This window comes from Hippopotamus amphibius, chromosome 6 (genome assembly GCF_030028045.1).
Source record: "Hippopotamus amphibius kiboko isolate mHipAmp2 chromosome 6, mHipAmp2.hap2, whole genome shotgun sequence".
NCBI lineage: Eukaryota > Metazoa > Chordata > Mammalia > Artiodactyla > Hippopotamidae > Hippopotamus > Hippopotamus amphibius.
In genome coordinates, this window is record NC_080191.1 from 148,674,649 (window position 1) to 148,702,076 (window position 27,428).

Genomic DNA, 27,428 nt, shown 5'->3' on the forward strand with positions numbered 1-27,428 from the left:
CTGCTCAGAAACCAGAATCTGACCCCAATATCTATTTACTGAAAATTAGCATGAAAGTTTATTCATTCCTCAGGTAAGAATTGCCGTAGTAAGGTTGCAGATGACTTTTTCCTCCGGAGGTCTGAGGTTGTGGGCAGTTGTGGGTTCTTGGAGGCTATCTCGTGCTAGGTGGTTTGGCTCTGGGAGGGGGTGGCTGAGTCCACCTGTACAGGGCTCACAGTGGTTTCCTTTGTTTGGAAGGACGAGCCTAATGTTAATAAGGTCTGGAATGCGGGGAGTCAAGGCAGATTTTCTTTTGGAATCTCTTTTGGTCCTGGCTCCCCGTGAGAGATAACATTGGTGTTTTTCTGTTTAAGATGTTTAGTGGGGCTTTCACAGTTCATAAGTGGCTGATTTCTTCTCTCACTTGCAACCTTTTAATCTCATGAGCACATACCTCCTAGGCATTCTCAGACTGGGTGTTTTGGAAGAGAGTTTGCTTGTGGAGGGGGCAGGAGTCCTTTCTCCCAGTGTGGGTGCTTTCTGCACTGCATTTGAAAATGTACAGTTTCTAGCTGGATTTTCATTATTGCTTCCTCTCTCAAGTCTTTGGTGATGGTAAATCCCATGTGTTTTCACCTGTCTGTAGCTGCATATGAATCTTGTGCATGGCAAAAATATCAAGAAAACATGAAAAAAAAATAAAAAATGAGCTCAGGTCAGTGGAATTCACCCATTCTTCTGCCAAGTACAGTCTGAAAAGTGAAAATAGTCCAAACAAACCCAAATAACTTTTATTTTTTTAAGGGGACAGTGTGGACCTTTGGATCAAAATACAAGATATACTCATTTTTGGCAGGAAACCAGGCAGTTAACACCCTTACTTCCATTTCAGACATAGACTGCCAGACCCATGCCCTGGTCTCTAAGGCCCCTGAGTGATGCTGGGAGAGGTCTGAGCAGGTTTCCAGGCCTTGCAACAACTGCCTGCATGTGGGCTGAAAGGGAGGCAGGCTTGGGGACAGAAGACTATTTTCAGAAGGAGGGTGCTGCTCGCTCACGCGTGCTTTCTGACCTGGGCACTGTCCTCTGAGGGCCAGAGCTGGAGAAATCCAATGATTAATAACTTCTTCAGTAAGACCCCAGTTTCCCTTCCAGAGGCGTTGACTTTCCTGGTGCAAAGGCAAAGTCTGCGGCTCAACAGAGAGGAAGCTGTGGTGGCCCAAAGTTTTGCTTATGAGCAGAGTGTGGTTGTCAGTATCAAGTTCCATCACTTATCTTCTTGCCTTTTGCCCTTTCCCCCCTGTATTTCTGTTGCAGTCTGGAATGTTTTAAAGATGTTAACTACATGGTTCTTTCAACAGGCAGGATGAGATATTTTTGTCATGTCAGTTTCAGAAGTCTTAACCCATTAAATCATACTTGAAGCTTCCCATTTTTCACTTGCATATGAAAAGAAAAACAAAAAAAATTTTTTTGAGTTTTCTCTTGCAGTGAATGTTCACGAGAAGATTGAGGGCAGAAATTTGATTAGTTTCTACCATATGTGGTACTTAACTCTGTGAACCCATATTATTTTCTCTGCCTTTTTTGCTTTCTTGGGAACTGATCATAGGGGTATTTAGATGACATCAGAACCCATGTTGGTAAAATATATGTCATCCCAAAGAAACCTTTAAACAGCGGGTATAAGTGATGACATGCTTTGTTTCTGGTACATATATAACCTTCAGTTTTATTGAATTGAAACTTTTACATGTTATTCTCTCATTTAGCTAAGTTGAATTCTGAATTTAACTGGGTCAGAGGGCATCGTCACAAATGTGCCATACTTAGGAGCAAGAAAACACGCTAGTGGGGACCTTGCAGGTCTGGGTCTAGTCCCTTCTCTGCCCCTTGTGGACCTTGTGCCTTTGGGCAAGATAGTTAATCTCTCAGAGCTTCAGTTTCTTCATATCTGGACAAAATGTGGACTGTTAATAGCACCTATTTCAGAGGGCTCTCATGAATTCTTAATACAATTTTAGAGGCACTAAGTGCTTTAGAAATGTTACAGAATATGAATACAGACAGAGCTCGGCATTTTTCTGCTTAAGAGAACTGCCTGGTGTGGGTCATGGTAGCAGAACCCTCGGCCTGGGAGCACGCCCCTGGCAGTGCTGAAGGACACTGCATCCTGTGTTCTGAGTCAGTGTTGAGTAACTTTCAGTGCCAAGGATTTGAGATGTTAGGGGAGTCAGAGAGGCATCCAGTCCGAAGAAAACACTGCAACTGTTGCCACCTACAAACAGCTTGGTGAATTCTGGGCAAGAATAAAATTCAGTCTGCCCTCCTTCTCTCCTCTGCCTCCTCTCTGGGCTCGATTTTCTTGTGAGGCTGAGGAGTAGAGCCTAATAGGCCAGCTTGATTCTTTGTTTGAACCTTCTCATCACACTGCTTTAAATTACTTTGCTAGGTATTCGTGGTGTTGAAAAAAGGAGGAGGTAGCTGGAGGTGACTTGGGCAAGCAACGACTTCTCTATATTTATTTTGCTGACACTAATATTACTTGCTGTAGGACACTTAGTTAACCCAGGTGGATAAATTAACTAGGAAAGCCACTAAATTTCAAGGTCTTTCACAATTTTTCCTTACACCTCAGAAGTCATACACATCCACATTCTGTTGGTCATATTCTGTTGGTCGCATATTGTATCTGTTGGTACAGTGTGGAAGGCATCTACATAGAGGTGTGAATACGAGAGGATGGTTGTGGGGCGAGGTGCGGGGTGGGGTCATCACAGAGGCTGGCCACCACGTGGCTAGTGGAGTCAGAAACCATTCCTGCCAATACTCTATCTGGAATAGTCTCAAGCATTTGTGATAGAATTTTGGCAACTTTCCAGCTGTTATGTCAACATTGATTTTGTCACTACATCTCCTTCTGTGGAATGGTTCTCTAGGGTTCCTGTATGTAACTGCTGTATGAAGAGGCAGGGTGTTGAATCTCTGGTTTTATAGGATCAGTTTCTTGTAACATGACAATTATACTCAGTACTACAGATGTGCTAATTACAGGTCATCCTTTTTGCTATGACCAGTCTTGGCTTTTATTTTAAATTTAATTTGCCCAACCACACACACCACAGTGTAGCAGATTGTATCATGCTGTTCCAATTTTTGTTCTGAGATGAGACCTTGAAATTCTTCTTTTTTAAAAAAATTTATTTATTTATTGGCTGTGTTGAGTCTTCATTGCTGCACATGGGCTCTGTCTAGTTGTGGCGAGCGGGGGCTACTCTTCTTTGTGGTGTGCAGGTTCCTCATTGCCATGGCTTCTCTTGTTGCAGAGCATGGGCTCTAGGCACATGGGCTTCAGTAGTTGTGGCACATGGGCTCAATGGTTGTGGCTCATGAGCTCTAAAGCGCAGGCTCAATAGTTGTGGTGCACGGGCTTAGTTGTTCCGCGGCATGTGGGATCTTCCTGGAGCAGGGATTGAACCCGTGTCCCCTGCATTGGCAGGTGGATTCTTAACCACTGCACCACCTAGGAAGTCCTGAGACCTTGAAATTCTATTAAGGATTGAATAGAGAACACAAGGGTAAAATGGGAAAGGCTCATGAGAAATGATAGTGATACGAGCCCAGTGCTTGGGATTTAGGGTTTACAAAGTAAAGCGTGTAGATGTCCCTGTAGTTGATGATAAAATCAACCCTCTTTTTCTCCTGGTGCTGAGTTTGCATTCTTATATGTGCAGTGTGCTCTTCTCCCCCCACCCCCGTCTTTGTAGCTACTACTTCCCAGCTGCATCAGAAGAATGGAGCTTTCCATGCAGGTGTTGAGCTCAAAAAAGGGCAGGAAAGAGCAGGTGGTAGTGGTGGGGATGATTTGCTCCAGGCAACGAAGGGAATTGTGATATCAGGAAAACTGGAAAATGAGGAGGTGGGAGTGAAATGAGAAGGGACTCAGAGGAATGGCACATTGAAACAAAAGGAAGTGGTAAAAAGGAAAACAGGTAGAATGAAAGGAGCAAACACAGTGGACAGGAAGATTAGATGGATTGTGGAATAAAGATAATTTGGAAAAAACAAGAGGTAGAAAAGAGAGGTTTCATGGTTCCATGTTCATAGATTCCATTCCTCCCACTTGGTCAGCGTTTTCCAGAGGAGTGGGGCACAGCCCTTTGCCCTCTTGTGGTCCATGAGCCCGTTTGTTGGTGGTTCCACTTTGGGCAGCTCCACTTTGAGCAAATCTCCATGTAAATAGATTTCTTACTCTTTCCCCTTTGGGCTTTCCTGAAGCTTATGTCTTCTCCCTGTGCTGAGTTACAGCATTCACTGCCAGTGTGCATTGATTTGATAAGCAAATTAAAAATGAAGCCTTATGCAGAACTTCAATAGTATTAGCAATACACTAGATTGAAGTCTTGGGTTTTTGAATAGCGCTCTGTAGTTAAGTGATGTTTTAGAGTTTTGGTATGCTTAAGAACTGGAAATTTAGAAAAAAAATTTCCTTTTAAAACTTTAACTTACAAATTAGGAAGAGGAAGGGGGTTTACCTCTACCCTTGGGTTAGTTTGTTAAAAGCAGCTTGCTTTAATCAAACGTCATGATTATTTTTAGGTCCTCTAACAAACTGGGGTTACTTAAAATACAGTCTTTCTGAAGTGAAAAAAGGAAATTCACTCTTAACCTTACATTTATATATAATAAAGAATATTGATGGCATTTCTAGTAAATGCTCAAATCTTGCTTCCTAGACTTATTAGATCTACCCCAAGAGAACAGCATGAGGATGTGAGAAGGGAGAACTAGGTCTACAAACAATTTTTTAAAGATTTTCATAAATGCATTTATTACTGCTGTTCTTAATTCACGTGATGAACTTACATTGACCTCTTCTTCCCTATTATTTGAAAAGACGCAAATTATCCTGTGAAACAGTAAGATCCTTAAAATCAAGAGGGATGGAGAAACTGCTGTATTTTCGGTTTACTGAGTTCCTCAAAACTATTTAAGTATATTGCCAAGCTCATTAAAAAAATAATATTTAGTCTTTCAGGAAGATTTATTTTTTTGATGGAATGTTGCCCCAAGGAACTCCATAAGATATCAGCATCTTTTGAAAACTCGAGTTAAAACTCATGTGTTACTTAAAATGGTTGTTGGTGCTTTAATTCTTCAGCTAATTCTTCAAGTTATTTTGTTTTTTTGAAACACACTGACACCATTGATATTTATTATTCACATTATTGTCCACAAGAGGGTGGTTCAAATTTGATTACAGTTTTCAATTTGAAACCGTATTTCCTTTTAATTGAAGATTTCCATATCCGTGAAGTATTATTCTCCACAGATTTCACTTTCTGGATTTAGTGGACTCAACCTATCTAGAATATCACTCTTAAGGGCAAAAATGTCTCCATTAAAGTTTGATAAGTCTCTACTCTATTAGTATTTTACAGAAGAAAGGTTGTCTTTTAGATAGTAAAGATACATGCATTGTAGAATCAGTAAGACTTTCTACTGATATGCCTGATTCTGCAGTTGATAAATGCCTGTTTTCTGCAACATTTCTTTTAAATAATTTCAGTGCCAGTTGGTTACTGTCCTGCAGTCATGCTACTTTTAGTTGGAATGGGAGATACTAGTAATCTTTTATATATTAGCCTTTATTACTTAAGCTTTCAGAACTTTAGTTTTCTGAACTTGATAATCTGTGGAATGTTTTGTACCCAGATTCTCATTCATTAGGATTCTCATTCATTCCTCTCTTTTTCTTCCATTTTATACTTTTCTTTATTCTTTGCATTTTAAAATTCTGTGAATTCTCTCCCCTGCCTCCCCACTCTGAATACCTGGCTTCCATGACCTGCTGTATTTGTTATCAATGATACTATGAATGGACTTCTAAAATTCAGAATTATTTCTTTATTCATTCATTTGTTCACTCATTTACTACTGGGGTATTTTTGTTTTGCTTTTGGAGTGGGAAGGGAAACAAGAAATGATAGATGAGAAGAATGCTTTTAGTACTAGATTTTTATTATAGCTCTCAACTCATTTGAAGAAGAAAGAAACGTTCAAGAGTTGCTCTTATTTTAAGACTATGTCACAGGCTTATTGAGCACATCTGAGGCAAAGGATAGCACTTGAGATAAGTTCATGACCCTTCTTTAAAGGAGCATGAACCACTTGGTAAGTTATCTGTGTCCCTTATTTCCATTTCCTTCCAGCTCACCATGCTTGATGTGTTTCTCTTCAGTGAGCTCCTCACTAGCGGTCACCAGTTCTAGATAAGAGGATATGGGAGAGTGTGTCCAGATTACTGCTGTTAATAGCTGGTAGAGCTTTGCTGTGTGAGGAGAAGCTGAAACTTACAGTGATGCTCAGAAATTACCTATAGGGTTGATGCATCATGTTGAGTAGGTCCATAGAAAACTGCTGTTTTCTTAAGGTCAAAAACAGTTGAGTAGTAGAAATTTTATATGATTCAGTCTGGTATTCCAGACTCCTAATATGATTGATAATTGATAAGAATCTATACAGTGTGTATCTCTGTTCTGTTTTCACTTGTTGCTGTGCCAGTGTTAATTTTTTCCCCGTTTTCAATGTTAAGAAAGAGGAAGAGAAAACAGTGAACACCAAGGAATGTAGATAATTTATCCACTGATAGGTTATTTTTGCAGACAGCATATCAAAAGTGGTATTTTGGGGGAGCAGTGAATCAGTTAACTGTTTAAGGCAGGATATATTGGATTTTATAAAGATAGCAGGTAATAAAATGGAATAAGTTTACAATATCCAAGATGTTTACTCGAAATGGTGGCTAGAGTGCTATTGATTAATGCTGGTGAACGAGACACCAAAATGGAAAATAAACCATCCCTAGACAAGTGGTAATCATAGGTAACAATTATGTTAATTATACTTTATTTAGTTGGTGTTTTTGTTCCTGGAAAATTGCTTTTTTTACGAGAAACTTGAGGCATTTGAGAATTGGATGTTCTGTGGAAGCTCTTGTGTGTAGTTTTTCAGTTTTATTCAATTCCATAAGTCTTCAGGGAATATTTTCAGGCCTAGATTTATGGACACTGTGTATAGCGTATGCTACCAAAAGAACATTCTCCCACCAGGCGTATTGGAAAGCATATTGTCTGTCTTTCTGCTATACTGTTGTGAGCAGATGTTCCCTCAGCATTTTTTAAAATCATTTTAATGCGCAAGATGGGAAAAAACAGGGAAATCAAAAGATTGGCATTAATTTTTTTCACCAGGAAACTGCATCTGAGCAGGGGTAAATGCCAGTATGCTCAATCTTTTTTGTCCCTGTGCTAAATTTGGGATAATACCTAATTTGTTGTTGTCAGACCCCCCAAATTCAGCAAATTTCAGTTCTATATTAGTAGGAGAATGGATTAAAAATAAAAGTTTATGATCAACTCTGACACAGTCCTGGCATGTTGTATGAACTCAGATCACTTAATTTGGCTTTATTTTCTTTGTTTTCTCTGTTCGTATTGAAGTTACTGTTGTCCTTGAAGAGTTTAGCTCAATGGAGCACACCTCTGGTGGGCTGTGACTAACAAATTACCACAAAGTCGCTGATGTAACACGACGGAGTTTTATTCTCTCACGGCTCTGGAGGGGATCTGAAGAATATGATGTCAGAGGCCGGAAGTCTGAAATCAGGTGTCACTGGGTTGGACTCCAGGTATTGGCAGGGTGATGCTCCCTGCAGAGGGTCTAGGGAAGAATCTGTTTCTTACCTCTCCCGGCCAGTGGATGCCAGCATTCCTTTGCTGTGGCTGCATCACTCCCATCTTCAAGACCAACACCTTCAGATCTCTCTCTGCTCCATCTCACGTTGCCTTGTCCTCTGTGCGTGTCAAATCTTACTCTGCTTCCTTCTCATAAGACTACATGTGATTTCATTTAAGTCCCACTCAGGTAATTCAGGATAATCTTCCCATTGCAGAATCCTTAACTTAATCGCGTGTCCGAAGACTTTGCCGTGAAAGATAACATTCACAGGGTCCAGAGATTGGGATATGGGTATCCTCTGGGGGCCGTTTTCAGCCTACTACAGGCCACTTCCAGTGTCCCCAATTCTAGTAACCTGGCCAGAACCAGCTCATTACCCTACGTGGTGTTTAGGTCTGATTGAAGTGCTCGTTCACCTTCCTCAGCATCTCCCACAACCTTCTCAGTGTGTTGCAGTTAGTATAAATGTCTAATAGCAGCTCCGAGTATCTGTCTCTGGTAACATAGGCTGAGAATCACTTACCAGAGCTGCGTCTTCTCTTCATGGTAGCAGTTTGCGTCAGGGAGGTCTGCACAGTTAATTGAGCTAGTTGAGGCAAGTCACAAAGTTGAGTGCTGCAGTTGTTCACTTTAACTCTGGAAATTGAAGTGCGTTGTCACGTGGATGTGTGTATATGCATGTAAATGGTGGCTATGTACTTTTAGGACATATTTAGTGGAAGTTAAATATCAGGATCTGTATAATTCCTTTGAGAGTTAATAGCATTTTCCAAAAAGAAGTGAAAGGAATCCAATTTGGAACATACATTTTCTTCAAAAAGGAAAGTGAGGGAGTTTTCACCTAGTGTGAGATAAGACTAACAAGGCTGTCAGAATAATTAATTGTTAATGAATCTAATGATTCTGTAATGATTAACAATTAACAGTTAATCATTATAAAACTCCCCCAAGAAAATTCCATAAAAGCTGATGCTTGTGAGATACTGACTGGATCACTAATGCTGTAGGTTGATTACATCTGTCCTTTCCTTGATGGCTGTTATCTAGGTGGGGTCTGATAATCAGTTCAGTTTCGAAGAAGAGTTATGTGGACCCCAAGGTGTCATATGAGTGATAAATTCTAAACCCTGTTATCTGCCTTGCTATGTTTTTAATGATTATTATGTGTTTAATGAGACTTGTGTCTTATAGATTTCCTTTTTTAGCCTCTTGTGGGTGTTAGGCCTAAAATAGACATAGAAGATTTTAAGTACACACAGTACAAGATAGTGTTTGAAATTTCAGTTGAGATTCTTTCCTCTGACAGAATTCTGTGATTCTGTGAAACTCGGTAGGAAATATATATCAGAGTTAAGTTTATGTAACTGTATAAACATCAGCAAATAATTGCTTGAATGAACAAATTAATCAGAACCCTGTTTATATCTCATTGATGAGAGTAACAAAGTTGAGGTAAGAGCCCAGGTTGTGTGAGTGAAGATGAGAGAAAAAGTACGAGAAAAAAAGTTTTAGCCAAACATGAGAACTCAGCAGGGTTATATAGTATCAGCCAAGATGGTAAATGAAAGAAGGCAGCAGGTACAGATGCCATGATATGGAGGATAAAGTACTAGTCCTGTGGATCACAGTGTTCTCTATGTTCAAGCCACTAGATGTGCTAGTTTAGTTGTATCATCAACTCTTATGATATTGCTAGGACCTTAATAAGGAGAGAACGAAACTGAGAGGATCACATCGTGTTACCTTTCTGGAATAGCTTCCCCAGTCTTATTTTCAATGGATTTAAAACATTAACTCTGTCTAATTTAGGCCATTTAACTGTACCCATAGTCACGAACCTTTCGTTTTAGCTACTTACGTGTTTTTTCCATAAGAGTATCAATCACTTACAGCATATACTATGCCCTTGCCAGTTCCTTTTGGAACCAATTTAAATGAGAAAAGTAAAGGACTTTGGGAAGAACTATTTTAAGTATGTCTGGTAAATTGTTTTACTATTTGAGAACAGTTCTGGAGACTGAAATACATTTTCCATTTAGTAGAATTTGGCTTTTTTTGTGAGTCACAACATTCATGGAAATATGTTGAAATCTTAAATGTAGAGAATATGACTTACTGCTTTTGGTATTATTTGCTGTCTAGAATGATGCTACAGTCTACAGTGCAATATATCTCTGATCAGCAGTGTTGGAAACAAGGATAGCTTCAGACTACAGGGAAGCGTGCATATTGTGACCCACAACCTCATGTTCTGGATTCTAAGCATGTACAAACCTATGCTTTTCCATTAGACATTTCATTGAATACATATTCTTGGTCACTGGAGTTGCAACTCTTCTTAGATTATAATACCATGTACTAAAACCTAGATCTAGGAAATTACTTTGATTATTGTGAAACAAGTAATAAATTTCTATATATCCAAAATGTATTTCACTAAATGTCTCTTCTCCTGAATTTCCAGTATTATCGTAGTGCTTGTTTTTTTTTTTTAAAGACAATTTTTTTTAGAGCGGTTCTCTTGGGTTGGCCAAAAAGTTCATGTCAAAATTGAGAAGGTGCAGAGATTTCCCTGATCAGTGCTTGCTTTTTAATCTGTGTGAGAGTATGTATACAGTCACAGAGATTTTATACCCTGAGCTGGTCTCTCTGCTTTAACTTTTGTTCCCTCACAGTTCATTCTCCACACCGCAGCCTGGTGGTCTTGTCGAAACTGTCCATGTTTTCCTTTCGAACTTAGCATGCAGTGCAGACTCTTCACCCCGGTGACAAAGTCTGTGTCAGCCGACTACGGCCTCAGTTCTCCCAGCCCTGCTCCAGCTCTCGGTGCTCTGGACACAGGCTTCCTTTCCAGTCCTCTAAGATACCAGGCCCTTCCTGCCTTCGCTCTTTCTGTTACCTGTGCCTCCAAAGGTCTCTTGCTCTTTGTGTGGTTAGCGACCTCCTCATCCTTCCTGGAGTAGCCCAAATGCTTCTGTCAGAGAGGCCTTCTCAGATGACCCCACGTCCACCCTTTAAAGCATGTTCTCCATGGCGCTAGCTGACCTCATCCTGTGTGTTCATGGATGTGTATGCTGTCTATATTCTCCCACCAGAGTTCACCCCTTGTATGTATTGGAAACAGATTGGACTTGTCAGAGGTTCAAGTGCAGAGCTCATTCAAAGGGCCCTCCAAACATTTTTATAGATAATATGAATTGCTGAACTTGTTTTTTTATTTAAAAATTTCATTTTATAAGGCTTGGGTTAAAATACAGAATTCCATTGCAGTTGGAAAGAGTTACCAGATAGTTCTCATGCATGTTTGTATGCCAGGATTGGCGCAACATGGAGCACAAAAGGTTTTTTTGAGAAACTGAACTACCAGGTAGGAGTTTTTTGCTGAGCCCATTTCATCCTCACAGATGAAGGACTTTTATATTTCTTTCCCACCAAATACCTGTTATAAACTTTCATCACTGCTCCCCATTTTTGTTCAGTAAGAATGAGCCTCTTTTGGTGGCTGCAGAGTCACTTTTGGCAGTCTAGTATTTCTGTTACCATTAGCTTTCTTACACTTAGGCAGAACCTGGACTTTGTGTTTTCCCTTATCCAGTTTACATTGAGTTTCACGTAATTCATAGGAATTAAAACTTCACTCAGATACTCTTGATTGCATGGCAGAAAACACATTTTGGAATATTAGAACAGGTATTAATATGGAATCTGATTCAGTCTTTAGTTTCAAACTATTGATTTCTCCCCTAGCTTGGGGATGTTTTTCAGACAATAGCCCTTAGTAATCTGATTCTCTTAGTGCTTTTATATTAGAGCATTTAAAAAATGATATAATAACTTTTGTATTACTCATCACCTTTGGCACTCAGAATGGTTTTGTATGCTCTTATTCTGTTGAAAGATGAGGTGAAAATATTCTTCTCCGATTGTTGGGAAATGTCGTGAAACCTGACTTTTTGTCCACTTTGTACTAGTACTAGAGATTGTTTGCCTAATTGCTCACACTTGGGTCTTCCAGGCAGGGCTAACTCAACTGGTCACCATGCTCTTAGGAGTGAGTTCTTTTTTATTTATGTATTTATTTATTTATTTTATTTATTTATTATTAGGAGTGAGTTCTTAAGTAAACTTCAAGTCTGTGCCAGAAATAAAAATGGGGATCAATCACCTTCTAAATGTTAATAGAATGTGAGACGAAACAACAGATTCTTTGAGAATTATTAGTGGAGATTCCATCCACATATGAAAGCATTCTCTACCAGATAATATTGATACATTGACATTTTGGAACAAGGATGGATTCTGCCGTCTTCCTTCAGAGAGCCCCCTACAGATAGCATTCCTAGGAAAGGAAGCCTCTGTGATTTGTGGCCTAGAAGATAAGCTTGTTCTGGTAGAACACAGCTGAGTAGGAAGCAGAGCCTGGTGCTTATGATACTGTCACTGGTGTGCAGGTCACTACTGGGCTTAAGCATAGATCTCTAATTCCAGCCTTTCTCAAAAAATTCCAGCAGTCTGAACTAAAGATACAGGAGATGTTGTAAATCTGTGTTTGCCTGGAAATCGGGTTTTTGCCAAGCTCAAGTTAGAAAGGAATCATTTCTCCGCTTACTTTCTCTGCAATAACTGTGTGAGGGTGGGGGGTTGGAAAGGTATTTGACTGTAAAAGTAATAAAGCATATTACTGTGAGTTCTGCTTGCAACTTTAGTAACATTTGGGTATTTTCTTTAATAACACACCTTTACTATTCCTGTATTAAGCTATGGTGACCACCTGCATGGAGCCTAGCTAGAAACTGCCTCATGTACCTTATGGAGAAAACAAACTGATGTTTACCAGTGAGGAGAGGGAAGCTGGGAGGGACAAATTAGGAAGGAGTAAGAGATTAAGAGATACAAACTTCCATGTATAAAATCGATAAGCAACAAGGATATAATGTATAGTACAGGGAGTTATAGCCATTATGTTGTAGTAACTTTTAATGGAGTATAATCTGTAAAAATACTGAATCACTGTGCTATATAGCTGAAATTAGTATAATATTGTAAGTCAACTATACTTCAGTAAAAACAAAAAAAGATACCTTAAGGAAAAAGTAGTAGCTGAGCTTTGTTACAATGAGGAACAGTTCGCAGTACCGTGACTCCATCTCTGGTCGGTGACCAAAAGGCAGAAATTATGGATTGCAGTGGGGAAAAAGACTGACTTCTCCAGAAGATATAACCTCATTCTAGGCACAGCTGGATATAATCTTTATTTTAGATGTTGCCTTTTACAAGTTTTAGGAGATTTTCGATTTCACATTTCAGGGTGAATATTAATTTGAGCCTTTGGGCTTTGCTGGAAAGCATAGGACCCTAAAAACTCAATGTGATAATCTTGGAACCGCCCTAATATCTTTCTTTCCATTCTCAGTCTCTCTTCCCACTTCCTTTCACTCCTCTGAAAATTAACACCTGCCAGCGAAATCAACTTTATGCTGCTTTCACTGGAGACTGGTGTCTAAAAATCAATCCTGGCAAATAATGTAAAGTGAAATTTGGAAGACACCTGGATTCTCATGGAGTCGTGCAAGCTGAAGTTATTAAAGAGGATTAGAGACCACAGCTGGTGAGCAGATGGAATGCTTATAATTTCACAATCTTAGGTAGCTTTAAACCCAAATCTGCACAAAACCTATTTGCTTTTTCTCTAGTTCATTTCACTTTATCCTTGGTCAGTGTGATACTTTAATTGTTGTAAATGATGAGCCTTCACAGGTCACTCACTTAGATGGAATCATTTATACTTCTTATGCTATTTCTTACTCAATTGCATTTCGGTAACCACTATTTAATAATGTACTGTGAGAAGCTCAGTAGATAGGGAGGAGAGAATAAGACTTACAAATTTCATTCAAAATGTAGACATGAAGACTAGTTCACAGTAGCACTAATAATGTAGTAGAATTATATTATGATGAAGACTAGTTCACAGGAATTACAACTAAACCTTTCAACCACTTGCTGCTTAAAGAAACTTGCAAATCAGTTTCCTCCACTCTCTTTCTGTGGCCATTTCATTAGAAGTTCCTTTATTATACAGTCAGACAAGTTGCCTGGTCCAGGCACCTTCAGCTGCTGTACCACCTAAACACAGGCCACTGCTCCACTTCCCCCATGTCCTGCTCCTTTGTTCTAGCTCATTGTTATATGGGGGTCTTGTACGTGCATGGAGCGACAGTAAGCTGCCCAGAAATGCACTTTCCTACACTTTCTGATAAATTGGTGTCTCTGCACAAAGGAAAGTGTGTGTGAGACTTCTGCTCAGTGACTATTAAGAAGGTCAAACTAGGACCTTTATTCTGCTTACATAAAGGTATTAATTTATACTTTAATGGTTGTTACTTTAAGAACAGAATTAGTACCCACTATACACTTAGCAATTCTCTGTCTTTACTGAAAGACTGCAGAAAAATGGCTGCTCTACTCAAGCCATTGCGGAATGTCTGAAAATACAGAAAAACAGCTGGAGCCATAAATAAGTTGAGTAGTCTGGATACACGCTGTACTAGCTGGTTGGGAAGAAAACAACACACAGATATTTCAGGTGGTGCCGCACAGCAAACAGCTGTAGTTTATGGTCCAACATAGTCTCTGTTCTTTTGGAGCCAGTATGTGCTTCTCCTCTAAAGCCACAGTCAGCTGCAAAAATATTGTAACATGTGTTTTGGAAGCAGTTACTGCATAATCGTATTCTAGCCTCAAAACATCCTGAATGATATATTTCTATACGTGGGGGGAAAGGGGAGAGCATATTGTGTTACTGATGCATTGGCATGAAATAGTAGAATTATCATAGGAAGTGGTCTTTTTTTGGATCAGCTTTTCAAATGATTTTTCAGTCGCTTCTTTTTTGGACTTCTAAATTGGCCTTCTGTAATTGGATATGACCTCTTATGGAAGCAGTAGTATAAACACATTTTAACTTCCACTGTAATTATTTTGTACTGAACCAAGTAGTTTAGCAATCCCTTCAGGCTGATAGATTTGTTTATCTATCATAAGTAAGGTTGTTCTCCCTACCCTTCCTTCGTTCTCTTAGGCAGAGGGAATGGCAGGGTGAAAGGAGGTTTTGGAGGTGCCCTAAGAGGGAAAAGAGTTAAACTAAGACTTGGAAGACCTAGGGTTAATACTGGGTTCTTTTAGATTTGCCTTGTGTGATGCTGACCAAATTCTGAAAATTCCTAGTTTGTAGGATCCATGTCTAGTAAATGGGTACAATAATACCAAATATTTGCATGTATGATACATGTATTAGATTACTAGGGCTGCCATAACAAAGTACCACAAACTAGGTGGCTTCGGTAACAGATACTTAACTTTCTCATAGTTTCTGGAGGCCAAAAGTCTGAGATCAAAGTGTCTGCAAGGTTGATTCCTTCTGAGGACCACGAGGGAAGGATCTGTTCCAGGTTTCTCTCCTTGGCTTGTGGGTGGCTGATTTTTCCCTTTGTCTTCACATCATCTTCCCTCTGTATGTGTCTGTATCTAAATTTCCTCCTCTTATAAAGACATTAGTCACATAGGGCCCACCATAATGACCTTATTTTAACTTAATTACCTCTATAAAGACTGTCTCCAAGTGTAGTCACAATCTGAGGTACTTAGGGTTAGGACTTCAATATATAGATTTTGAGGGGAATACAGTTTAGCCCCTAACAATACATTACAAAGGGCTATCTAATTATAAGTGATATACTATATTTTATAATTCTTTGAATTGCTCTGTGTATTCAAAATATTTTAATAAAATTTTATTCTGGTGGGCACATTGATAGGAAAAACAAAACACTTTCCTTCTTTAAAATATAAAACTTAATACCCAACTGTGTTTTCATTCCGTATAGTGAATTTGCAAATGCAAAGATGCATCTGTTACTCTGGAGGAATAAGATGGAACTGTTGGATACATACCATTCTGGTTCCTATCTCTTAGGGCATCTTTTTGTTCGACTCTTAGTTGTAGAGAGTTGTTTGGGAAGTTACTAGGAATGATTCGCAGGAATGGGTGAGTTGAATTGCTTATTGCCAGCAGGATCAAAGCATTCTAAATTAGTCTTTTGTTTGATGGTAAATAGACTCTCGCTTGGAAGTTTTTTTTACTCAAGGTGTCTAACTGCTAGACTGCTTACTGTAGGAGGTAAGGCGTAAAGACCGAGTCTGCAGTAGACTCCAAGTGTGACTTTGTGGGCCTGGAACAGAGGGCAGTGCAAAGAAAGGAGATCCCTCAATGGAAAATGCCAAGTTTTTTGTTCACTGGGATTGCAGTTGGAGGATTGTCAATTATGGGAAGGAAGGCAACCCTGTAGTCACACACTCCAAGGCAGAAAGGAAAGAGGGTAGTCAGGGCAGTTGGAAGCAGGTATTAAGATAGCCAAAAGGAGAGTTGCAAATACTTTTGCCCATCACACTTTCCTATTTGGCTGAGTAATTAATTGGTAAGTAGGCATAGTAGAGTCATCTCAAATGGTTCTTTAGAGGTGCAAGATTTGTACACACAAAAAAACTATTGTGGAACAGGAAAGCTGGAAAACAGTTAACTTGGCTAAACAAAACTAAGGCATTTTAGGCTCTAAAAACAACTTTGTGCATTCTGATTTAATTTTCTGAAATGAGATTAGTATGTAGCAGATTAAAAGGTTACCACTAGTAGGTAAAATGCTCTGTTCTCCAGGATACTATCCAGAGTGAGATCCAAGAATTCAATTGCTTAATTAGTAATGTGCTCAGTTGCATTTTTATCATTACAGCAAGAGTGATGGCTTTATTGAGTTTTGTTTTGTTTTTTTGCCAGGCAGACTGTTAGCTTTGGCTGTAGAAATATTTCTAGTCCATGTCAAACTTAGGATCTTTACTGAATTCCTGCGCAAAAATGTAGATGTGCAGCTTTTTGAGACAGGTTTATCATAATGTTTTATTTGATGTAATATCGTGACCAAGGTGTCATCCCTTGTAACTATTTCCATCATGACGTCTGTCACGTGCTTGTTTCTGAATATTCAGAGAATATAAGCACAGTATGTGCATTTGTGCATAAATGGTCTTTGACCATTTATTCAGTCATACCTCCAGGACAGATTCCTGTGCAGGTACTGGGTACCGGGGGAATAGCACCGAGGTGATTCCTGTGCTCATGAAGTTTACCCTTACCGTTTTTGGAGAAGTGGAGGCTATACCATTGACCCTCGAGCAACATGGGTTTGAACTTCGTAGGTCCGGATTTATTTCAGTAGTAAATACTGTAAGTACTATAGTATTCCACGGTCTGTGGTTGGTTGAATTTGCATTGATGGAGGAACTGCATGTACGGAGGGATGACTGTGAGTTATATGTCGGCCCTGCTAATTCTCACGTTATTCAAGGGTCAGCTGTACTGTGAACAAGAACATGCAATGGGATATACTTAAATATGGAGAGGAGAATGGGATGTTAGGGGAGACGCTACAGAGACAGAACCACTGCAGGTGGGTGCTAAAGGCAACATGGCCTGGAAGAATTGATCGCTCGGCAGAGGCATGAAGGATGAGAAGAGTGAGCTAGACCAGGAGGGGAGGGATACACTCACATGCGTATTCTGTACTGTCCTTTCACCTTTGGGTAACTTAAAGGTTTGATACAAATTAACCTTTTATATTTTGGTGTCTTGTAATAGAAGTTTTATCACTATAATCTCTAGGAAATTGTTTTAAAATCTTTTATCTAGATAAAACATTGTCAATGTCATTGCTGAGAGCCATATTTGAAATCTTGTTATCTATGTCACTTGTTCCTTTTTCACTACCCTTTTTTTTCTGTTTCCTTTTCTTTTTTGTTATCTCTTCTGTTTTTTTCTTTTGTGCTATCTTTTATATTGTCATCTCAAGCATTTTGATTTCTTATCCAGTTTGATTTATGACCCAAATGGCTACTTTTGCTCATGGGTTTTCTGCAGGGGCCTGGTGGGCTCACTATAGTCCAGGAGTTGTGCACCTCAGCTGTTAGGATACGGAGCCCAGGTGAGCATGATCTGTCATCTGCAGACTGTAAAGCGTGGTTGGTACAGCATGCCATTTATTGAGCTGGTTTGGGGTATAAATGTAATATTCCAGTTCTCAGACTTTTAACTGAGTTTTTAAATATACATGCATAAGACATTATTAATAGGCCTATGACTTTCCTGCTTTGAACCACAAGGGCAGCCCATTTGGACAACGGAGATGCCAGGTGTGTGGCTCAAGAGAGTCCTTTATTTTATTCAGAAAACTGAAAAATTTAAATTCCAAATAATTCACTTTTATAAAAGGCTTAGAATGATAGAGCAAGATCAATGCCATATGACTTCAGTATAGAGTAGTTTGCTTGTAAACAACTCAAGACTTCTTTCACATTGACCTTAGATTTGTGGGATGTCTGCTCTATTCTATACATGTTTTGGAGAATAGAAGGAAAACCTTTAAGAGCAGAGAGCTTCTGGTCCTCACAATGGTCCCAATTCTGGAGAAAAATCTCTCATAGATAGCATCCTCCATGTAGATGTTTCCTTCTCACTGGCCCAGTCTAACTTTTCATTTTAGTTTATTTCTCAGTTTGATGCGTTTAGAATACAGTCCATTTTCTTTTCTGGATTGGGGCAGATGGTGCTGTCTCTTTTGATTATCTGTGTTGTAAAGGAAATGTTGATTAGGAAAAATAAGAAATAAAACATGGCCAGATGAAATTGAGAGCAGAAATTATATAATCCGAGAAGAGCCAAAATGTATTCTATGTTTTTCTACTCAAAGTTTACCATGATTCATGTTTGAGTTTCTGCAGTTCAAATTTGCTATGTTTTATAATGTCATTTCAGATGGTTCTTGGGTTATTGGTTTGTTTTAACTTTAATTTCTAAAAGATATAGAAACAAGAAATACTTAGATTTTTCTTTTCTTCCTAGTCACATTTAAGTAAGAAAGTTCTTGAGTGATAGTGGCTTTTGACAAATCCAAAACTTTTGAATAAATTCTATTTAATGCTAATAAAATCTCTCACCTGCAGACTGCATATTTTCTCACAGTTGGCCAGGTGATCTTAAACCAGAATATTTAACAGGTGTTCAAAACAGAAGTCTCAAGGAAATGAACAGAGAGACACAGAAAACAGCTTGAAGGGTCTCCTACTGGCTATATTTGAGACAGTTTTAGCATTCACAAGAATGATGGCAAAGAGTGTGACAAGTTTTATTGAGTGGAAAAAATAATCCATGACTTCATAGATGCTTAATGTGGGAGAGGGAACTAATTAACATAGAAGGAATGATAGAATTAGGAGTATCACCGTCCTGAAACTGTCCACATAGTAATGTCTTCTGGCAAAGATCATTAGTGTTTACTTTAACCATCAGGTGAAAGGGGAAACGGGTGCTTTGACAGCAGGGAAGTATGTCACGTAATACTAGAACTAAGTGATCAAGGCGCTGAGCATCACCAGAAGGTTCCAGCTGGCACTGTGTGCTTCCGTATGTGATGGGAGGGGAAGGGCATCCGTAGAGAGCTCTCGACAGACATTTTTTAGCCTGAATCTAGTTATGAGGAAAGAGTCATAAAATCCAGATAGTTGTATGTGCTTTAAGGAAACCGGTCTTGACACTTCAAAAATATTAACTTTAGCAAGACAAAAAATACAGGGGATTTTTGTTCTAGATTAAAAGGAGACTAATGCAACACATTTTCCTTAATTGGATCCTGCATGGGGGTGGGAGGGGCATTAAAGACATACTGGAATGACTGGGGAAATTTTAATACAGAATATAGATTAGATTTTATTCTATCCATGTTAAATCTCTTGGTTGTGATGTTTTTGTAGTTGTGTGAAGGAAAATCCTTGTTTTTAGGAAATACATGTTAAAGTTTTTGGGGTGAACTGTCATAAGATCAACAACTTCAAATAATTCTGAAAAAAAGTGTGTGTGTGTGTGTAGAGAGGTGAAATGTGAACATGCAAGTATAGCAAAATGTTACTGATTAGTCAGTGTAGATGAAGGGCATATGGCTGCTCACTGTACTGTTCCTTCACTTTTCTATAGATTAAAAATGTTTCAAAATATATATTTTTACAAATCAGGCAATTTCAAAGACAATTTTTCATTTCCAGATTCCCTGGAAAAATAGCAGTCTGTCACCCTGAGACTCCTTAGATCCTGCTTGGCAATAATTGATTGGATACATGGCAGCTGCCCCCTTACAGAGGGTGAAGGCTTTTTCAGTTTTCCACAGTCCTTACCCTTCCCTTTTGCCTGCTGTGTCCACCATCTTTTACTCATTGATATTACCTGCCAGGTGACTATGCATTTGCTGATTTCCTGGCTGAGGTAGGTTGTACCATGGATGGTAATGCTATTTCCATATGCCAGCACTCTGGTGAATTATTTAGAGCCCTAGCATGTGAAGTTAGCACTGGATTCGATTCCCATATCAGCTGATGAGCTTCACTGGGTTCTTTGGCCACAGACTGAATGTCTGTCCTCATCCCCAAATGCATATAATTTTATCATATGAGACATCAAATTTAAAAATGTGGGTGTAAAAACTTCAAAACTTGCTTGATAGGTGGTATAAATATTAAAATTCTCTTTCAGATTTAATGTGTTACAAAATTGTGCTTTTTGGATTCTGCCTTGCAAAATCAGTTGAACAGTCTTACAAAAGTATTGAATAAGCTACTTGAAAAGTTTTCAATGTGACATGCCAGATCTTAATGAAAAAACATTTTGAGGAAACGTTTATAGATGCCAGTGCAGAAAGTAGGGTATAAACTTTAATTACCTTTGTAAGTTGTTCTATCCTGTGTTTAAGCGATTGCTTTCCTGTTACACACCCAGGGAGGGCACCAGGTCTTTCTGGGTAATCATGGAGTTGAGTCTTCCCCCAAAATAAAAGAGCTATATATATCTGGCACAGGTTAGGACTCAGTTAGCCAGTGACACAGTTCAAACACACAGAGGGAAGGAGAGAAGAGAACTAGTGCTAGAGTCAGGCTTGCCAGGCAAGCCTATCTACCTCAAAGTTCATCCATTTTTGTGGGTTTTTCATCCCTATGTAATTTGCTGTTCTTAGAAATGCTAGCTGCCTCTTCCACTTCCATGCGTATATATGATTTTTGCCTTGTGAAGGAAACGGAGAATTTTTCTTAGAGAATTTGACAGCAGTGAGCATAGACTGTCCTAGTATTTTAGGTAGAATCCAATTTAGTTGGTATCACAGGAGGTGGTTGAGAGAGAAACTGAGTTGACCTGAGATTCAGCAAGGGTAACGTATTTGGTGCTTTCCCTTTTCATTAAAGCCCAGACCTCGCACTTTAATGTCTTATTAGCTAAAGTGTAGTACAGCTTTTGCCCGAAGAGGACCCATTTTGCCTACAGGTAAACTAATATGTATGTTCCTAGTAGGGCTTTGCTCAGATCTTGGGCTAGGACAGAAAATCACTCTTTCTCCTGAATTCCAGAAATAGCAACAAAAGCTCAAAGGGAATCAGCCTCCCCTTGTCCCATTTACATTCTCTGGCTTTCCCTCCTGTCCAGCCAGCCGCTCCGGCTGCAAAAGGAATTCATCTCTCCTCTTCTGCTTTCTCTAAGGTTCCAGAATCTGTCTGGAACTCAAGTTGCTCTTCAAAATATTTTCCTAGACTGAAAGGCAACTTCCTACAACATTTGTTCACCTACCTGCTGCTTTCTTTTCACTATTGAGAGTCTGGTATTCCCTTGTCTGTCTTTCAGGATTTCAAATGGAGTATCCACTTAACCAGCTAAATGGCTAGAAAGATGTTTGTCTTTGCATTTTTAGCATCGTGATGATTGATATCTGAAGATATTCCTGGCATATTTGTCTTTGGGGATTAACTGCATTGTCTTTATGTCATGTGAATTTATTCCTTGTGATTTTACACATTTTTAATATTTGTATTTAACACCACTAACTGTGGATCATAATCACTAAATGGAGATTGTTAGGTAGTTAGTCTTACTTTTGTATGCAATTATTGATTCCTCTTTTTTCCCTTAAGATAAGTAATGTTTTAAAAATGAAGATAGCAGATTTATTTTTCTGATTGGAAAAGCAATTCAACAAGCATTTGTAAACTGTCTTTCCTTTAACCTTCATTTGTTCTCATCAGCATTAGTAGGCATTGGCTAGATATCCAGTTTGAACCTATTATTGGGTCATTTTTTTCTTTTTCATCCAAAAGTACTGTTTTTTTCTGTTCATTTAGTTCTTATATTGAGTGTTTGCTATTGATTTTAAGTCTCATCTTAAAAATGGGCATGACCAGAAGTTACATATTTTCCATGCCCTTAGTTTATTATATATAATTTTTAAAGAGAGTAGCTAAGTCCGCTCCTTGGCAAATCTGAGAACACATATTATGTTATGCTGGGCATATCTGTGAATGAACCCTGTGGATGAGAACTAGACAGAAGGGTTACAGAGAAATAATGCTGATGTCATTTCATTGGAATGAAGGGGCTGCTGTTACAACCGCAAATACATTCTATAGCTAGCAGCGAAGTGTCTAGCTCTATTTCTTTTCTAAGAAGAAAAAAAAAAGTGAAACAAGCCAAAGAAGTAAACTGTGTTTATAAAGCGGGATATTTTAATTAGTTTAGGCCTTACAGTTATACAAACAGTCTGAACTTACAGTTCTTTTTGGAGCAAACATGAAAACCATTATTTGTGGAAAGTTTAAATTTCACATGACACATATTCCCTCTATGTGTGTGGGTTTTTTAATTTTTTTATTTTTTTTTGTCCTTTTTCAAAAAAATGTATTTGCTTTGCTAGTGTATTTTTATTTTAACCTTTCCTTTGCTAAAAATGCTTTATTTTCTTGGGTGGAGATGTGCATTTAGGAGGAAAGAAGGGTATAAGTAGCTGAACTGAGTTTGCCCTTCCCATTTTTTGGCATTTCCAAATAGGGTAGTTTTCACCTCACTGGGGCATGTTTAAACTACAGGCTTCCATTTTAATTCCTTTTCAAGAAATTCCCTACCCCCAGTGTGTCTATATCTACAAAATAAAATGCTCCCTGCCGCCCCTCTGTTTGGAAAGCTGCCTGAGAGCGCCCCTTAATCCTTTCTTACTGATCACCATCTTCACTGCAGGGAAAAGACTTTCAGATATTAAGGAGGTGGGGAGTAAAAGGTGGGTTGTCACGTCCGCCCACTTCAGCCATGGTCACAAACAAAATTGAAGCAGGTGGAAAAGTGGTTTTAACTTGTTTGCTTACCTCATGGCAGCTTCAGTGTGGGCAGAAAGAAAGTTGGCTTTTAAGATTTGCTTCTGGATAAATTTACTTGCTGCAAAACCAGAGGGAGGAAGGCAGCCCTGATGGTGAAGGAAGAGCACCTTTCCCCCAGCCTCGTGCCCCTGCCTCTTCTGCACGCTCTCTTGTCCGGTGGGCACACACCACCTTCTTGGGAGTCAGGGAAGGACAAAAACAAAGACATAGTCTTCTTTTAAACTTGATATAAAAGATATCCCGATGGCAAACCACCAGAACTGTTCTTTCTTGTTTTGTTCATTTTTGTGAGCGGATTAGTTCGCTATTCTAATTTTTTTCTCCTTTTGCACACACTCCTGGTGTGTGTTAAGAGAGAGGGACAGAGACAGAGAAAAAGGAAGCATGTGAGCAAGCAGAAGCTAGATCTAACTCTGAAATGTACTCTGTAGAGTGGCTTCTGAGGCTGCTTTATGGAAAGAGTAGTAATTCATGGACTCCTCTGAGGCACAGTTACATCTTGTGGAGGGAGAGGTAGGCCTAGGTCTGAATTAACTCAGTTATGTAGGTAGTAGAATTGTGAATTTTGGCATTTTCATACCAGAAAGTTACCTTTCACACAAGAGTTTATTTTCTGTGTGGTAAGTAACTGTCACCTTGGCTCAGTTAAACAAATTTTACTTTCACTCTTGTTTGTGCAAATTGTGTGCCTGGCATTTATTTACTTTTTTCTCTTAGTCTGTGGCAGCAGAGATGGAAAAGCATTAACTAAATGTGGTGTGAATGCATTTTCCTCTTTTACCGTATTCACAATTCAGAACCTTGAAAGAAAGAAGGAATCCAGCCTGGCTTTGATACCACATTTCTCCTGATATAATAGGGTAGTGATTGTCCTGTCACTGCCTTTCGTCCTATGGCCCTGCCCTTTTTATTTTTGATCTTTGCAGACTCCTTTGTTTATTTGGCTCCATTCATGGCCTACTTTTTCTTGTTCTTCCTTTCCTCACATGCCTTGTCCCCAGATCCAAAGGCCTTTGCTCTATTTGACAGCTTTTTCAGAGTTTAAGAAAGAAACCCAACAACACAAACCCTTTCATGTGGCTTAAGGGGTCTCTGCTGCCACTTCCTTTCTCCCATCCACCTCAGTGCAAACACCCCTGCCAGTCCCAGCCCTCTGCTCTTCCCTCTCCACAACCTCTTCTTCATGACTCTTAGTTTGTCATGATACGGCCAGAGGCTCTACTGGCTTTGGGGTATGTACTTGACCTGTGGTCCTGGGGAAACCTCCTCGTTTGTCCCTCAGCCTCATTCCTCAGTCAGCAAAGACACCTTGCAGGTACCGTGCTCAGACCTGGAGACGAAAACTGTGATGTGCAGAATAGGCTGCAGTCCCGCCTCCTGCTGTAAAATGGAGCAGGGAATGTCCATCCTGCCAAGGAGGCTGTAAAAATCAGCAAGCTGATGGTGCCTGACCAGCACATATCTAGGTGCTCAGAAAATACCAGCTTTTGGTATTATAATGAGGCAGACAAGGGAAGTCCTGACCTTTATTTGAAAGTTGTTTAGTTGTTTTTATCTCAGAGCCTATCACTTGTGTGTCTGGCTCTTCCCTGAAACCCATTTTTTTTTCCCCCAGTTTTAAGCTTTTTTTTTTTTGCCCCCCTCCTCCTTCTAATTCAAGCTTCTTTCCCATTTTTCCTTTTTCTGTCAAAAGCATTAACCAATTCTTCTATCATCCGTGTGTTTGAAAGCTGGCCGGGGGGAGGTCTTCAATTTTTCTTTTTAACGCTCCTTTCTTTCATGCCCTATATCTAGTAATAGTCCAGAGGATTCTTCCTTTGAAAGCTCTTTAGTTCTTTCTTTGTTGGATAGGTGATCATCTCTGTTCTAGTCTAAACCTTTATTACCTCAAGGATAAGGTTTGGCTTCTTGAAATGTTAGTCATGGCAGAAGGAGATAAAGACCTCCTTCAGCTAGCTGTTTGAATGTATCTAGTGTTTGAATGTGTCTCTGTGAGTGTTTGAAACCATAGGGTCCTTCAAACTGTGGAATAACCAGTGATTCGGAAGGTTTTGTCTTAAACAACTGAACTGGGTCATTTATTGCAACTGTGCTTATGTGTTTTTTACTGACAACTAACTTCTGAGATATACAGTATTTACAGTTGACTTAGTAGGAGTTCCCAGAAAATGTGAGGGTATGTTTTGACTTATGGGTATAGTCTGTTATCTTTATCTTAACACGAATACATGATTATAAATCAGCTTGGGGCATTTAGTCTTTTGATTGTGAATTTTCTTTTAGTTGCAATTCTTAAAAATATGATATTGCCACCCGTTCCCATTTCCCTTTCTCACCAAAATAAAGATAAACATGTTCTACTAAGCAGAGTGTAATGGGAATAAATGAAGAACTGATCCTTTTAAAGTTTAGGGTGGAGCCAGCTAGAAGTTCTTGTTATTTTTTATGTAGGCTTGGTTTGTTTACTGAGTCAACAAGTATCTATTGAGCTGTGACCCTGCAGGAACTGTGCAAGGTGCTCTGGGCTGAGTGGTGAGCACATCTTATATTAGGACCAGGAGCTGCCCTGTGGCCTATTCTTGTGTCCCCCCCACATTAAGCTGTTGGGGGGGGGGGCACATTTTTAAGTGGCTAGAAAAACAAAGAAGAATGTGTGACAGAGGCTTCTATCTGACCCACAGTTTAAAATACTGTCTTGTTATTGACAGAAAAAAATTTATCTGCTCTTGTCCTATAGTGTCTGCCTTCCTGAAGCTTATATTTTAGTAGGAAAGAAAAGTGATAAACGAGTGAACAATTAGGAGAATTAATGTCCAATTTTGATGACTGCTGGGAAGGAGATAAGTAGGATACGAGAATGATTGGAGGGAGGCTGGGGCAAGGGAGTCAGGGTTGAGGTAGGATTCTTTGAAATTAGACCTGAACATTGTGACTGAACAGCCTGTGAAGAGCTGGGCTTACTAGCCTGCTCTCACTCCTAGTCCACTTCCCCCTTCCCCTCCAAATGCCTGCTTGCCCACAGGACTCAGATGGATGTTGGTTTCTAGGAAGCTTCTAGAATGGTCTCTCTTGGAGAGCCTTTACCATAGCACCTGTCACTTTGTAATCACCTGTTTGCTTCCATTCCTTCCCTCACTCCCAGCCCCCACGAGACTTGAAATATCTTGAGGTCAAGGACATATCTTGGTAATCATATCTCTAGGTATATAGCTCATAAACCAGTTGAATAGTTAAATAAATCTGTAGACTCAAAATTAGATTCCATCAAGCAGGTTGTGAAAGCCAAATGTTTCTTTTAGCAAAACAGATTCTTAAGTTTATCCTATTTTTTACACACCCTTCCCACCCCATCCTCCCTACTCCAAGCACTTTTCCCCCTTCATCTCAAAAACAATTCTTGCTCCACCCAAAACTTGCCCATCTCCCCATCTTATTAAAAAACACCAGCATCCTTTCAGTTGATCAAGCTCCATGCTAGGAACTATCCTTCGTTCTTCTCCCTCCTTCATCCTTGCCTATCGTATCCAGTCCTTCAGCACCTACACCTCCAAATCCAGACCCGTTTTGAACATCTTTACCACCACCTCCAGCCCAGGCCAGCTAGCGCCATCCTTCACCTGGACTGGTTTAGCAATGTGCTGACTGGTCTTCCTGCTGCCGCTCTTAACTTCCATATATCCATGACTCATGCCAACACCAAACAGATCTTTCAAACTCAAAATAATATTATGTCAGTCCCTCCACTTAAACACTCCAGTGGTTGCTCATTGAACTTAGAATAAAAATCGAATTAAAAAATCTGAACTCACAGCCCTGCATGAACCAGCCTCTGCACACCGCTGCTGCCGGCACCCCCCCCCCCCCCGCCCCCCAAATTATTAGGTGAAATTCAGTGTTAATCTGGTCAGTGTTGTGAATATGTAAACCAATAATAGTGGCACGTTAGCACAACCACAGTGAAATCCCTACCCCAGAGACATCCCCATTCCTGATTTTCATTATCATGTTTGTGGTACCAAAAGTTCATGATAACAGGCAGCTGACTTAATGATAACCCTTGTTAAAGGCCTTGGCAACTTGACAACCTTACTGACTTCTAATGGTATTAACTGTTTGTTATTTTTTTTCCTCTTTTTGCCATGCAGAGTACGAGTTGGAAGTAAAGAGGGTGCAAGACATTCTTTCGGGAATAGAGAAACCACAGGTATGTCTTCTGGATTTCTCAGCATAAATGGTGCTTTTTTAAATATTTCAAACATGCTTTTCTTTTACCGCACAGTAGGCAAGCAAAAGGGCCCCTTCCCTTTGCAGATTACTCATAAACTATGAAATAGTGTTGTTATTAATGGAGCCTGAAAGTATAAAACAGCAGCATTCTGTTTAGTCATCCAGCAGAAGGCTTCTTTATTCAGGTATTC

General features: G+C 39.5%; 1 protein-coding gene across 9 annotated transcripts in view; it reads left to right on the top strand.

Moving 5' to 3' along the window:
* The window catches only part of FNDC3B (fibronectin type III domain containing 3B), a 324,758-nt gene that overhangs the window by 198,286 nt on the left and 99,044 nt on the right, over nucleotides 1-27,428 (top strand). For all 9 annotated transcript variants that reach the window (XM_057738341.1, XM_057738351.1, XM_057738346.1 and 6 more), the window contains exon 7: nucleotides 27,156-27,214. In XM_057738341.1, the coding sequence (XP_057594324.1) occupies nucleotides 27,156-27,214 (59 nt within the window). The remainder of the gene's footprint in view (nucleotides 1-27,155; nucleotides 27,215-27,428) is intronic.